This window comes from Sinocyclocheilus anshuiensis, unplaced genomic scaffold (assembly GCF_001515605.1).
Source record: "Sinocyclocheilus anshuiensis isolate Anshui unplaced genomic scaffold, SAMN03320099.WGS_v1.1 scaffold35, whole genome shotgun sequence".
Taxonomy (NCBI): domain Eukaryota; kingdom Metazoa; phylum Chordata; class Actinopteri; order Cypriniformes; family Cyprinidae; genus Sinocyclocheilus; species Sinocyclocheilus anshuiensis.
The window spans coordinates 2,010,881-2,022,973 of NW_015552558.1; the positions used below are offsets into that span (position 1 = coordinate 2,010,881).

Below are 12,093 nucleotides of genomic sequence, written 5' to 3' on the forward strand. Positions count from 1 at the left end.
CTACTCTACACTGCTCAAAACTCGCGTTTGAATCATCAGTGGCAATTCTTTAAATATGAAAGCGTACTTACAGGCTGTGAGTCAGAAGCACCAGACTGTCCTTGCAAAGTTGGAATTGCCCCACTTTATAGAAACAGACACCGGCATTGTGCCAGGAAACAGTCCTCGTCCTCCATAAAATGCGCTGCACACATCTGAATATTTGGGTTGAAGTGTTCCGAAACAGTGTTGTAAAATACAACATAACCACTGATTTCTAGTTGTGTCCTCTTTTGGAAGGCCAAACAAAGTAGTTTCGCTTTCATAACAAAACACACAGCGTCTCCACAACATGGCGGCAGCAACAACAATACTACAGCGAGAATCAAAGTTATGCCTTCTTTCTTTGCGTGAACATTTGGGCGGCGTTATGCAAATCTTCCCACATCGTGACATAGACATGTGGGGGCGTGTTAGGACGAGCCGTTTTAGGTAGGCGTGGTTGACTCTTAACTTTTATAAAGAATATCTCTTTGGATTTGAGACTTTAGTCTTTGCAACCTTACTCATTATCTTTATGCACCAAGAGCTTGTAACACTCCAAAGAGAAAGGAAAAACTGAAATCGCGTCATATGACCCCTTTAATTGCAAAGCCTGTGTGAGTTTGTGAGGCAAGATGTTAGACATTTTTGCCTACAGAAGCTTGCTTTGTGCGACATTGAATTATTTGGTTTGAATTTTTACTTTTCATGCTTTAGCTGATTTAATTTCAATTATGTAAATTTCTGCAACTGTCTTTATCCCATTTCTGTTTTGCTCATTTGTCATGTTTGTGTGAATCTCACAAAACCTGTCAAAGACATGGCTGGGTCATATTTCACCCCAAAAAAAAAAAAAAAAAGAATGAAATTTTATTTTGCAAAAGAAAAATGAAGGCTATTTTTAACATTAAGATTTTTTTTTTCAATTATTTCCTCCCCACATTACTACAATGCAAAAAAGAATATTAATAAACATGTTTGGTAACACAATATGGAACATATATTCACTATTAATTAAGAGTTTTCCCTCAACAAACTCCTAATTTGCTGCCTATTAAAAAGTTAGTAAGGTGGTTGTTAAGTTTAGGTATGGGGTGGATTCTAAAATATGGTCATGTGCTTTATAAGTACTAATTGTGTAAGAATTGGTTCTTAAAATAAAGTGTTATCAGATGTTTTATGAGAATCAACAATAAGAAGAATGGGAGACAGTAATGAGATTATACAACAACAAAAAAAGTGAAACATTTTGGCACATTACCGTAATGAGAATGATGACTTGAAAGATCCTTAATTGTTATGAAAATAATATTATAATGCAAAAGAACTTAATGGTGTCTGGAATAGGCTTCATTTACCCTATGCAGATAACAATTTCAGATTTTTCCTTTTGATTTTGGGGTGAAATACAACCATTTCCGTGAGATTCACCCATTTAGTGTGTCTCTTTCTCTGCGCGTTCAAACTCCACTGGGTCGTCTCTGTAATTCTGCCAACTGCTGCACTAACACGTCATGTTCTTTCTCCAAGAGAGAACAAACAAACAGCTAAGGCCACACCGCAGAACACACTTGCCAATCTCTGATCCCTCTGTCCCTAGTGCCCCTCTGTCGCGTGTCCTAAAGGCTTTCCCAGCATTCACACATACTGATCTTGACACAGGACAAGTGGGTGGAGTCTATCACACCTTGATGTCACTGATGGACTCAGTAGTGTCCGTGATGGGCAGCTGGAACTGTAGGAAGAGGGAGGACTGTTGCCCGCAGTGTAGCTGCCTAGTCTGCAGACACCCTCGCATTTTATGACGTGGACGACTGAGAAAAGAGAACAAAAAAGTGCAAAGGGAAAGCGCAGCACATGTGTTGGGTTCTGTGGGGTGTGGTTTGTGAGTTTACCTGGCGTAGAGCAGTGCTGCTGTCTCAAAGGCTCTTCGCCATCTCTCGCCCCTCTCTCTCTCTCGCTGAACGCTGACCAAACGGAGAGAAAGCATGGTAATGCTACTCGGCTCAGAATATCACTCGGTCATACCATTTGTCACCACCAAGGGGTGTGTAGGGGGGCTCGGCTCGACACGGAAGAAATAAGCCTCCAAAATTTGTAGTCTTTGCCATGGAAAATGAAATGAGAGCAAAGACAGCAGTGAATCGGTTCTTTTAACTTTTCCTTGCTGGCATTCTGATAGTGTCATCTTTTCTGCGTAGCTAGCCCCTCTCTGACCCCTGTCAGTTCTGACCTTGGTTCATGCCTTGAGTGTCTCGTCTTCATTGTGGTCACGACAGCACACATCAGAACATCCTCAGCACTGTCATTAAGCATCCATTTCTGAATCACACACATTGTACTTGAGCTCCGAGTGGAAAGGGTTGTAGAATTAATTGCTGACATGCAAAATTTCCAATTACCATTAGAAAATTCACTTAACGGAACATCCAGGCTCAAAACAAGTTGAGCTGTGTGAACAACATCTGTGACATGCAGAAAATAATTTCAACTTGTTTTTAAAAATGTACAGTAATGCACTTTAATGCAGTCATTAGAAGTGTTTTAAATGTATGTAAAAACTTGTATTTTAGTTGTAGCCCTTATATTAAGCCCTTATATTAAATCTGCTTTACAAAAAAAAAAAATTATTTGAGTTGTTAAGTTGTCTACATGGTTGTATTATTAGTGGGGCTGCTGTTTTATACAGATTAACTTTTGGTTACTTATATAGCCACAATACTTTATTGTGTACACTATTTTGCTGATTACTTGAAATTATATTAAATTCTACTTAAAATGTAAAGATAATTACATTTCTCTCTGGTTTCTTCTTATAATCATAGGTTCTGTATATCTGCTTCTAAGGATCTTAGCATGTCAGAATCAGATGGTTATAGATTTTCCATATAGGTCATTATAACACAGATGTCACTCAATGACATCACATCAGTCAATGACACTGCCTGCAAGACATGCATCATTTTGTGTGTACTCTGTGGTCCATGCATCCTATTAGTTGGAGATTTTCCTTCATAAAAAAGTTAAAGTCCAGCTGATCTCTTTTGCAACCACAAAATTTTCTTTTGTACCTGATTCATGTTACCATATTGTCTGTGTTTGCTGGATGGTCTTACATGTGAACGATTGCTCCCTACTGGTGAATATGTATCTGAACGTTACAGTAAAACAGCGCTCACTCATTCGTTTGCATGCATGCCTGCTTTTGAACTATATTCCTCAACGTTCCTCTCTCTCATTGTTTGCCTTGCTCTCGTCGTCATGCACACCCTTTCTTCATGCATATGTTTCTCTGCTTATCACCTTCTCTCTGTATATGAGTTTGTTTGAGATCAGTAGAAGGACATGTGCAAGTCACTAACCATGTATCATTCTTCTTTACTCCACAGATTCACCAACCAGTGACTCTGCTAAATCTAAGGTGAGTTTGACTTTTGGAACGAGGCCACTTCTCTGATAGGGCAGGTATAGTGGGTGAGTGTAGTTCTTGCACCAGGCTGACATGCTCCACCACTCCCAAAGCAGCATCTGGGAGCTAGTTGCCATCTTGAAGCGACTGGACAGATGGATCAGAGGCCATCATGTCATGCTTTGAACATGCCCTGCATTCAGTGTAACAGGGAAATTAGATGTTGCTAGAAGGTGCACTAAGCATTTCTGCCTAGGGGTGGGAATCGATAACCATTTTTTTAGAAACTACTGCAACTGAAATATCTTCATGCTGTTCAGCATGCTGTTCTTTTCAAGCTCGTTCTTGAATGTTTAACGTTTAACTTGGATCTAATGTTTTAATGAATCAGCCTCTCAAACTCAAGTCTAAAACAGCACATTCAGTTTCTGAATTAATGTCTGACTGACATTCACCGAATTAAGACATCACTTTGTCAACCAAGAACCATTTCTAGGTTAGGTTGGTGGACATGAAGATAAATGTTGGGAATACAGTTGATCTCGTGTAGTTAGACTCTTCCTCTAACTCCCAAAGTACTAGATGAACCATTAAATGGATTAAGATTCCCATCCCTTTTTCTGTCATCTGGCTCCAGCTTTGATTTCAAATGCAACCCATGCAGCTTTTTCCATGTGGCAGTGCTGTTGGTGTTGCGGGTGCTGCTTGTGCTATGTGGCTGTTCTGAAAAAGAGGCCTCATTTGGAGCTCTGTGACTGTCTCTAATGTTTCTTTCTATGTTCAGTCCTTCAACCTCTGATTTGTGCTGCTATCAGAGAAGCAGGTGGAGTACTCTGGGTTAGCCACCTGCGAGGGCAGCGGTTGGGCTTTTTATTCCATGTTTCCTTGCTAGGCCTTTGTGCTTTATGGCTCCTTGGTTTACAAGAGTCTGTCACTCTTGCTTTCTCTTTCAATCCAGGGCTCCTGGGGATCAGGGAAGGACCATTGCAGCCGCGAGTTCCTTCAGCCACGAGTCTCCTCCATTTTTGCTGCGGCCAACCGCAAACGAAAGAAGCACAAGGAGAAGCTGCAACCCAGCAGCTCTGATGACGACCTTGATACCTTGTTCACAAAGAAAGATAACCTAACTCAAAAGCAGAACCGCCAAAGCCAGGAGGAGGTGGCAGGCAGGTCCAGCCCCTGCGGAAGACTTGTTGGAGAGAAGATAAGTGCAGAGTCAACCCCGAAGAACAAGATGGAGCACAGAAACTCTTTCTTTATGAAAGACAAACCCTCTTCCGCTCTCTTCCCCTCGCCCAAGCTCTCATGTTCACCTGGTTTCAACCGTCGCACCACCAGATCCACCCTCTCAGATCCTTCCTCACAGTTAGATGAGACCACCTCAGACTTGGGCACCATGAGTTCTGGAGCCTCCGTACCCAGAACCAGACCTCGAAAATGGGGCACAACATCACCGGCCCCTGAGCAATTACCTGCCCCTGGGGGGGCTTTGCTAACTGCCGAGGTGAGCTCTATTACGTCGGACTACTCGACCACTTCCTCTACCACCTTTCTGACAGGAGTGGGGTCCATCACATTAAGTCCAGAGGTGCAGTCTGTGGCAGAAAGCCGGGGAGGAGATGAGGCAGATGACGAGCGCAGTGAACTCATCAGTGAGGGACGACCGATGGAAACCGACAGTGAGAGCGACTTCCCAATGTTTAGCCCTGGCATCGCTGGACTAGACATACCATCCACAGAAGATGCCGGCAACAGCACACCCAAACTAGCTTGCCGCTTGGTGCCCTCCCATAAGCTCATAGAATGCGACTCTCTGACCAGGAGGCGATCCCTTCGACAAAAGACGGACAGCGATTCATCTGTGGAGGCAGGGGCTGGTAGCGGCAATCAAGGGGTCAGCATGAATGAATCAAATAGACTGTCTCGAGTTCTGGAGGTGATGAAGAGAGGCCGTTCCACCGGCAGCCTTAGTGCCTCATTGCGTACTGAATCGGACCGCGTTGAGCCAGCGTGGCATCTTAAAATCACAGAGAGACTCAGGTCCCGTCTACGTGCCTCTGCCGATGACATGTTCGGAGTTGGCACGCAAAAGACCCGCTCTACAGAGACACGTGGAAAGAAAAAGGGCATCCGTCGACGGCATACTATGGGTGGCCAGCAGGACTTTGCTGAACTAGATGTCATTCATGATTGGAGGGAACAGGGCAGGGTGGACCAAGGTGCCGAAATGTCTTCTGTGGAGCACCTCAAACCCAAGTGCGACTCTCAGGACGTGTCTATCCGGGACTGGATTGCTCGTGAGCGTCATCGAACTGAGGGCTCCCAGGCCAGTCTAGAGTTGAAAGGTCAAGATGGGATAGAGACAGAAATGGAAGAAGCCCAAGCAGGGAACGCTGAGCGACTGACTCCCTCTGCTTCTCCATGTCCCCAGTCCAGCTCTGAACAAGTAAACGGAGGCGCATCAAAGGGCAAATCCAGAAACAGTTTGAATTCTGGAGCTGATGCTCATCCACAAAAATTGTCAGGAGCCCAAGTGGTGCGCTCACGATTCTACCAATATCTTTAAAACAAAAGAATAATTTGCATGTGTGTAAGAGTGTCATAATGTGTGTGTAAAGGCCTGTTCAAACCAAGGTTAATGTTAGGTGTGAAAATTCTATGCATTTTCGTATTTCACAAACACAAACTGGTAATGCATCTGTTTAGACCAGGGCTGGGCAACTTCGGTCCTGGAGGGCCACTGTCCTGTGGAGTTTAGCCCCAACCCTAATCAAACACACCTGCCTGTAGCTTTCTATTGATCTTAAAGACACTGAGGCCATGTCCACACATACACGGGTATTTTTATAAACTGAGTTTTTCCTTCTTCCGTTTTTAAAAAAATCTCCGTCCACATGAAACGCATGCTATGACGCACTGTCAAGAGCATGCCTAACCAACAGGTGGCGATATAATCTCAACCGTAAAGCCATGTTGGCCAATCAGAAGCCTGAAAAAGTCTCCAGTAGACGGAGATAACAGCGCAGGCGCCGACGTCACAAGCCAAAAACTCCTGTCTACACGACAACACTGCAACCGGAGTTTTTGAAAATCTTCACACTGGTAGGCGTTTTCAAAAATGTTCGGTTTCAGTGAACTGGTGCTGTGTTTGCATGTGGATGAACGGCATAACCGCGTAGAAAAAGCTGCGGTTTTAAAAATAACTGCGTTCGTGTGGACAGGGCCTGATTAGCTTGTTCAGGTGTGTTTGACAAGGGCTGGAGCTAAACTCTGCAGGACAGTGGTCCTCCAGGCCCGAAGTTGCCCTGCCCTGGTTTAGACCGACATGAACTTTCGCAATGCCATCCATGCGACAAATCTCTTTTCCATCACATTGTGAAGAAAACTGGCCAACCAGTAAGATTTGTGCTTTTTGTGACGTCCCTATAGCTGCTGCTGTTACATAAAATGACATGGTGGCACTCTCAAACACAATTAGTTTGCTAAATAGATTTTGTTAAATAAGCACCATAGCAAATACAAAAATCTGAATGGCTGTTTGAAAACTTGTAAATACTATTTGATTTTCTTTCTCTGTGGCAAGCGGGTGTCAGAAAATTTGCACAGCACTTTGTGTATCGGGGTCATCAGGGTTAGCGGGGTATTTCTGCTTCTCTATAAGCACCTGTCAGAGAGTGAATTAGCATTTTCATTCAACTTGCCTGCAGTTTGTATGTTTAGGTCTGAAAAGACAAATTATATGTGAAAATCAGGATGAATTTTTGTGCCAAACATGCATGTTGGTGTGAACAGGCCTTAAATCGAATGAGGTTACTCCACTTTTATTTTCCATCCCCATGTCCTTTTTTTAAACAAAGTATATATAAATATGAATATATATTATAAATATAAATTGTATATATCTATATGTATAGGCTTATAAAAAAGTAACTGGAGTAATTTTAACAATTTTGAGTTATCTGACTCATTGTTTTTGGATTAGTACTGGAGCTGTTTTCTTGAAAGCTAGTAATATATGCATGACGGTGAAGTGGCCTGATATTCAGAGGCTGTACAATACCAATGTTTACCGACTGCCTCGACAGCACAATTTTTCTGACTTTGACAGACATGCATTTGCAAAACTGTTACTGAAGGATACTGATATCAAAGGAAAAGAAAAAGCATCTCATCCAAGGTTAGGACAAAAAAAGAAAAGAAAGAAAACTCCTGATGTTACTCATATGAAGAATGTAATATGCTTGCTGTTATATTGACTAACACGTAAATTGCTTGTTGCAGTTTTCATTAGTGAAAAATGTAAATAATGTCTGTACTTGAAGTATTTGTTTGTTTATATTATTATTATTTTGAAGGTTAGCCTTGATATGGGCTGTTTTCTGAGCTGTGCGCTGTGGAAATCCCTTTTACAGTGCTTCATAACAGCCAGACATAAATGTGGAAGAAGAAAGAAATCTTTTTTTATATTTCTACATTGTGAAAGTAAGTGCTAAAGTGAAAGCACCAGAGCCTGAACATCTGTAGCAGTACCAGGCTTACTGGTATTGGCATGTTGAACCATTTTAATGCAAAGTACAACCTAACAGCAAATAAGTCATAAAATTACAAGGAATTCTGTTTCCTTACAAAAAAAGTGCCTCAACTGGTTCTGGTGACAGGAAAGGTGCCATTTCTTCATTTTGTTGTTTGTTAATATGGAATATGTATTGTGAATGAATTACTGAATTTTATCAGAATAAAGAAAAAAGAAAGAAAAAAAAAATTTTTTTATACAAAACGATGCAAAAGCAGACCCAGAGCTTCCACTGCTTCATCAGTCAATAGTCTTAAGTCATCTCGTGCTTTGCCACTGGATTCGTCTTTACCCTGGTCTTTTATTGAGGCAATATCTTAAATGTGTTTTTTTTTTTTGTATGTTACCTTTGTCAAAAAGTCACATATTTTGTCCGAGCTGACCAGTGTAGTAGCCAGCATGTAATTCTTCGGGAGAGTATGCATGACTTCATACTTATGTGTGCGGATTTCATCTTACCTCTGAATGCTCATATGTGTGACTCCCAACTGCAAAGAAAATGAAAAAAACAAAACAAAAAAAAACACTGGAAATAAATGATCTTTGTCAGCTTCTTCTCATTGTCATTGGTAATCTATGTAATGTAGACTCTAGGTCTAACAGTCATTCAGTTATTATTTCCCCCAACAGTATCTGTTTCAATTTCAACTTTTTAATTTTAGTTTTGCAAAGACATTTACAAGTAGGCAAAATTAAACTAATTTCAGCATTTAACCTTTAGATCAAAAGATCTGTGCCATTATAAGATAATTTAGATCAAGAGAAAAAAATTTAGACCAGCAAGTCCAAACTTTTGATTGGTAGGTTAAATGCTTGTTTAATTTTTAATTAAATATAAATGTTCAATGTTGTTCGCTTTCGGAACAGAAGAGGGCATTGTGAAATCATAAGTGCCTCAATACAAGGAATGTATTTCTGTATGCAAGCAGAATGGCCTAGGTAGGGCAGTACAAATGGTTGTTGTTGTTATTATTTGGTGGTGTTGTGGTTTGGGTCATCCAATTTAAGTGGAGATCTGCACCTTCCACTTGCAGGGTGATTAAGTGCACACCTTGCAGGGTGATTATTGTATAACATTGTGTAAACCCTAGTTACTAGTAAATGTTTGTGTTGCCTGATGTTGAAGGGTAGACACTTGAATCTGATGAATTTCCTGGACCTGATGGTGCTGGTTAAAGGAAGTACTGTAATGCCAAAGTACAACTTTATTTCCTTATCGACATTCAGGCACTTCTAACACATAATAAAATAGTTTGAGTGCATTTTTCAATTTCTGCATATGCATTTCAAAACTATATTTAATAAAGAGCACTAAACCTTGAACCAAACAAACTAGATCTGAAATGAATTTGAAACAAACCAAAACATCTGATGTACAAGACTGCATTTAAGGGGAATTATGAACAGTCTTGCACCATCAAATATTGACAGTTACACAACTGAATCTTTTTTGTTTGTTTGTTTTTGTTTCATTGGGAAAAAGATAGGTAACACCTTATTTTAAGAACCAATTATCACTATTAAATAGCATGCATATGGCTGTTTATTAGTACTTATAAAGCACATATTAATGTCTTATTCTGCATGACCATATTTTTGATCCCTTAATCCACCCCATACCTAAATTTAACTACCTAATTAACTATTAATAGGCAGCAAATTAGGAGATTATTGAGGCAAAAGTAATAGTTTGTTAATAGTGAGAATTAGACCTTAAAATAAAGTGTCCATTAGGTATATTTTTTGCTATTAAAGCCTTTTTCACTTGTAAGTCACTACTGTAACCAGTACTTTTAGCTACTTTTAAGGATGGTTTGATTTTGGTTTGGAATAATTTATATAGCACTACTAAAATACCATGCGGGTTAACCACAGTGCCACATAAAAACAAACAAAAAAAACAATCGGACACATACAATCACATACACAGTACTATAGGCTGCCAGCACAAAATGAGCTTTCAGCAGATTATTAAACACTGACAGAGATTTAGCAGATCTAATATGTAAAGGCAGCTCATTCCACAGTCTCAGCCCCATTACTGCAAAAGCTCGATCGCCTTTTTGATGGTTTGTAGGCACTACCAGAAATTTATAATTTTCTGAACACAAGGCTCTGGGGATTATAAGGTATCAGGAGGTTTGTAAAGTACAAAGGTGCCTGATTATTTAAAGATTAAATATTAAGATCTAAGATGAACGGAGCCAGTGCAGATTTTCTAGTACCGGGGAAATGGAATTGTATTTCTTTACTCTTTAAAAGCAGATGGGGCGGAGATGCCACCATACAGCGAGTTACAAAAATGAAGGCGTGATAAAAATAATGTGTGAATAACCACATTTTTTTTTTTTTTTATTAACTGTCAGGCAAATCTGACATTCTTTAAACTTGGATAAATTATTGTTTTTTATTGTCTTTTATATGCTTTCTTGTCAGATAGGCAGATGTTCTAACTCTTCCACATCCTATTTTAATTTGCTTTTAATTATCTAGCTAGCTTGTCAGTTGTGTTTGCCATTTGCATGGTAATAGTGACTTGTTACCATTATTTGGTAAATTTACTTTCAGGATTCTGGGAAGTCTAACATTTCACCAAACTTGACTTATTGAATATGAAGTTGACAAGTTGTCATATCTAAAAGCATAACTATTATTATCATTTACCAACCTTGTAGTAAATGGTAAAGCGGGTTGTTCAGACAAAATGCATACTTTCTTTAAAATATAATATGTGCAGTTTACTGTGATATTAACCCTTTGTTGTTCACAAAAACTAATCAAATCAAATCAGTCATAAAGGCAATGTCCAAATTTTATGATTTATTATTCCAAGTAAATATTTATGAGTCTTGTTCCAACATTTATAGCTTGAAGGGTATGCAGTGACTTCATGGGATTCCTAGACCTACTTGTGCCAGTAAAAGGAAGTAAAACCAACAAATTATGTTGTCACAGTTGTGTTTGCCATTTGCATGGTAATAGTGACTTGTTACCATTATTTGGTAAATTTACTTTAAGGATTCTGGGAAGTCTAACATTTCACCAAACTTGACTTATTGAATATGAAGTTGACAAGTTGTCATATCTAAAAGCATAACTATTATTATCATTTACCAACCTTGTAGTAAATGGTAAAGCGGGTTGTTCAGACAAAATGCATACTTTCTTTAAAATATAATATGTGCAGTTTACTGTGATATTAACCCTTTGTTGTTCACAAAAACTAATCAAATCAAATCAGTCATAAAGGCAATGTCCAAATTTTATGATTTATTATTCCAAGTAAATATTTATGAGTCTTGTTCCAACATTTATAGCTTGAAGGGTATGCAGTGACTTCATGGGATTCCTAGACCTACTTGTGCCAGTAAAAGGAAGTAAAACCAACAAATTATGTTTAACACAAGCGTTTAAAGTATAACTACGCAAAAACATGAATACTGGCATCATTTATTTACCCGCAGGTAATTGTTAACCCACCACAAACTTAAACATATTTTTAATAAATGTGATATTTATTTATTACCTTAACACAATAAAGGAACATCTGCCTTTACTGCTGAATGAACGAGATATAATGAATGAACCAGCTCCGGCTCAACAGGGACAGGAACAGAAATGAATCCGCACATAGAGATATGAATTTCTGGTTGCTAACTCGGCAGTTGTACGCCTAGAGGAAAAGGGCTTTCGTAGATCTCCAGGACTGCTTATTACAGCAATAATATCTGTTAAAATAACTCCACATTTATATTTTTAAACAATAGGGAGTCAGGGTGCCCTTGTTAGTCTTACACAAATATAGCAGAATATGTATTCAGCAATTTTTTAACCAGTTATTTTCTTACAATGCATCCTGACTGGATGTTTAAGGGCACTGAAGTTTTAGGATGGTAAGTACAATGTAGCAATGCAGGGAACTTTTGTGATATTTGCAAGGTGTTGGCATGAATAATTAAATGCTGCATGACATTGTGAGTCTGTCCATGTATATTAGGCTTGCATGGGAATGCAAAAAAGTTTTGTGTGCTTGTTTGTAAAGGTCTGCTATTCATAATATTTAGCCTTTACTGGCAGGTGCGTGTGTGTG

The 12,093-nt window shown here is 39.4% G+C and overlaps 1 protein-coding gene across 3 annotated transcripts in view; it reads left to right on the plus strand.

Annotated features, from left to right (window-relative positions):
• LOC107664664 (rho GTPase-activating protein 21-like) overlaps window positions 1–6,201 on the plus strand; it is a 104,548-nt gene extending 98,347 nt beyond the window's left edge. For all 3 annotated transcript variants that reach the window (XM_016455297.1, XM_016455299.1, XM_016455298.1), the window contains 2 exons: window positions 3,411–3,442; window positions 4,389–6,201. In XM_016455297.1, the coding sequence (XP_016310783.1) occupies window positions 3,411–3,442; window positions 4,389–5,996 (1,640 nt within the window). In that variant the 3' untranslated portion in view covers window positions 5,997–6,201. The remainder of the gene's footprint in view (window positions 1–3,410; window positions 3,443–4,388) is intronic.
• The last annotated feature ends 5,892 nt before the right edge of the window (window positions 6,202–12,093 follow it).